The sequence below is a fragment of the Penaeus vannamei genome, chromosome 43, assembly GCF_042767895.1.
Source record: "Penaeus vannamei isolate JL-2024 chromosome 43, ASM4276789v1, whole genome shotgun sequence".
Lineage (NCBI taxonomy): Eukaryota > Metazoa > Arthropoda > Malacostraca > Decapoda > Penaeidae > Penaeus > Penaeus vannamei.
In genome coordinates, this window is record NC_091591.1 from 7,212,474 (window position 1) to 7,214,973 (window position 2,500).

Genomic DNA, 2,500 nt, shown 5'->3' on the forward strand with positions numbered 1-2,500 from the left:
CACTCTTACTGCCTCTTCTTTAACAGCCAGAACAATTGATTCCTTGAAAAATATTTACATCACTATTGACAAGTTTCCCATACCCACCAACCTACCCACAAAGAAAAGAAATTCTTAAGAATTCAAAGGCCTCATTTTAAATAACTAAGCCATGGTGAGAGAATGAACCAAAGTGAAAGGAAGACAACACTCTCTACTTACCATAACCTTCCTTACCTGGCAGGCCTCCTAAAGCCTCAAAGATCAGACAATTTTAGAATCAAAAGCAATTAAAGAACAATTCATATTCCATACAATGAACAAGGAGAAGTGATTATATGAGAAACTTGAACCTTTGACTCAGATCCTGAATATGATGAAGTTACACTATAGGTACAGGTATGAAGAGCCCCTACACATTCTTTTTCCCATAAAAGAAAAATATATAGTACAGACAAGCTTCATATCCTGTTACATGTACAAGTGTTTCGTTTCATTCAGTGAGATCACAGGACTAAAATTCCTACAACTGTTTATGTGCTATGTCGTCTTCTGATGTTTTCTATTGTATAAAATTAATAATAAAATGATACTTTGTGTGTAAATCCATAAATGTGTACAACTTATTATTATGTGCATAAAAAAACGTATATACTTGCTTTACATAATCCATTCTCACATCTGCGAAGTCAGGCCTTTTACAATATGTCATTAGCTAATTACAACAATGGTATTCAACCAGGGACACCTTTGATAATGATAAAGATTTTATAATATATATAGGAAGTATTATGCAAAACTTTCTACCTGTTCCTGTGCACTATATGCTTTGTGTAAATATTCCCATTCTGAAAATATTCATAAAAATCAAGTAAATTCATTTGTTTTGAATTCAACAGTGTAGATTACTAGCTATATGGTAATCTTGTAATATTCAATATTCCTTTACACAAATACATGTGATACAGAAAATTCTACAACATGATCGCAACTTTTCAGGTATCACTTAAGCATCCATGTTTGGCAATAGAATCTTGTACGCAGTAGTCAAAGCAAACAGAAAGAACAGATTTATGACCCATTTTAATATGGGCAAAGCCTGGGATTAGTAAACAGGCAAAGTATACCATGAAACACGAACTAGGTTGCCCACCTTATCTCATGAAAGACTGAGGGACTAAACCCGAGAAATATGCTGACAAATAATAAGGCAAATGTCAGGGACTGTAACAACAGCAGAATCTTTGAAGGGTTTCCCACTTTGACAAGGAAGTGTGCAATACTGCCTTAACGTTGTAGAACACAAGGCAGGAACTGGCACATGCAGGTTATGTAGGGTTACACAAGGAAGACGCAAAACCCGAAAATTTGATAGCAAGTGGAAATTACATGAAAGGACAGATAACGAAATACAAAAAAGTTAACACAAGATATGGGGACAAAGGAAAAATATAAAAGTATAACAGAAAGAAAGCCTCTGTGCCCCCGAGCTCAAGCGCAGGGACGTAACCTGCCAATGCTCCAACACGAGGTGGACGAACACTCAACTAGGAGTACAAATCCATAAGGAACTATAGTATATGCACAGACAAGAGGGGAATAATCACCAAAATGTGCAAATAAATGATGGGTGATGCAAAACATGAGACTAATGTACCCAAGTAATGCAGTGAGAGGGCCAAAGTATCAAAAGGCTATAATGAAGTCATGAGGTTGAAACGGCATGTACCAACCACAATGGAAGGAGCTGTTGTAGATATATCACAGAAAAATCTCAGCAAGTGACCTTGGTTTCGGGATATAGGCCTATGAGTAATGTGACACTAGGGTTCATGGTACAAGCGAGTGATACAACCGAAGGTAGTTCCACAATACAAGAAACCAAGAGCAAGGAGTAATAAAAGAATTAACAGGAATAAACAAGAGAAATATGAATAATTAGAACAAACAAGAGAAATGTGCCATTCAAGGGCAGGTAAGGATATGAGGGTGTGTAAGAGCAAGGTGCCAGGAGAGAGAGGAATTCCCTGGTTGAAATAAGGGTGCAGAGGCCAGGGAGTGCCCATAAGGCCCCCAGGGGATCAGCAGGAGGAAGGGGGGCCCTGCTGTGGCCAGGGTGATCCACAGGGTGATCCACCAGGGGGATCCCCAGGACTGTCCTCCGGCAGAGTGATCCCCCAGGATGATCCACCACGGAGGCCAGCAGGGTGATCCCCAGGGTGATCCTCCAGCAGGGTGTTCCTCCCCCTATCAGCTGTTTCCTCCCGTCGAGCCAACATGCAAATACATCGCCACGCCCTTCGGACCTCTGGGCTCCTGCTGGGGCCCGAGTCCCCCCGCCGCAGGGACTAAATTCCTACCGAAATGCCGCCGGGGAAGGAGGAGGGAAGGAAGCCTCTGGTCGGGGGAAATTCGGAGGCAGAGAGCAGGAGGAGGCGAGGGCGGCCGAGGGGGAAGGCAGACCCGCCATCACGGAGACAACACTCAATACTTACTACTTATTTTCATCCCCGGGAAGGAA

The 2,500-nt window shown here is 41.8% G+C and overlaps 1 protein-coding gene across 1 annotated transcript in view; it reads right to left on the minus strand.

The window, feature by feature from the left end:
- The window catches only part of sgg (shaggy), a 64,745-nt gene that overhangs the window by 61,652 nt on the left and 593 nt on the right, over positions 1-2,500 (minus strand). Inside the window, exon 1 of the mRNA XM_070119249.1 lies at positions 2,475-2,500. This exon is cut by the window's right edge and continues 593 nt beyond it. Within this exon, the coding sequence (XP_069975350.1) occupies positions 2,475-2,500 (26 nt within the window). The remainder of the gene's footprint in view (positions 1-2,474) is intronic.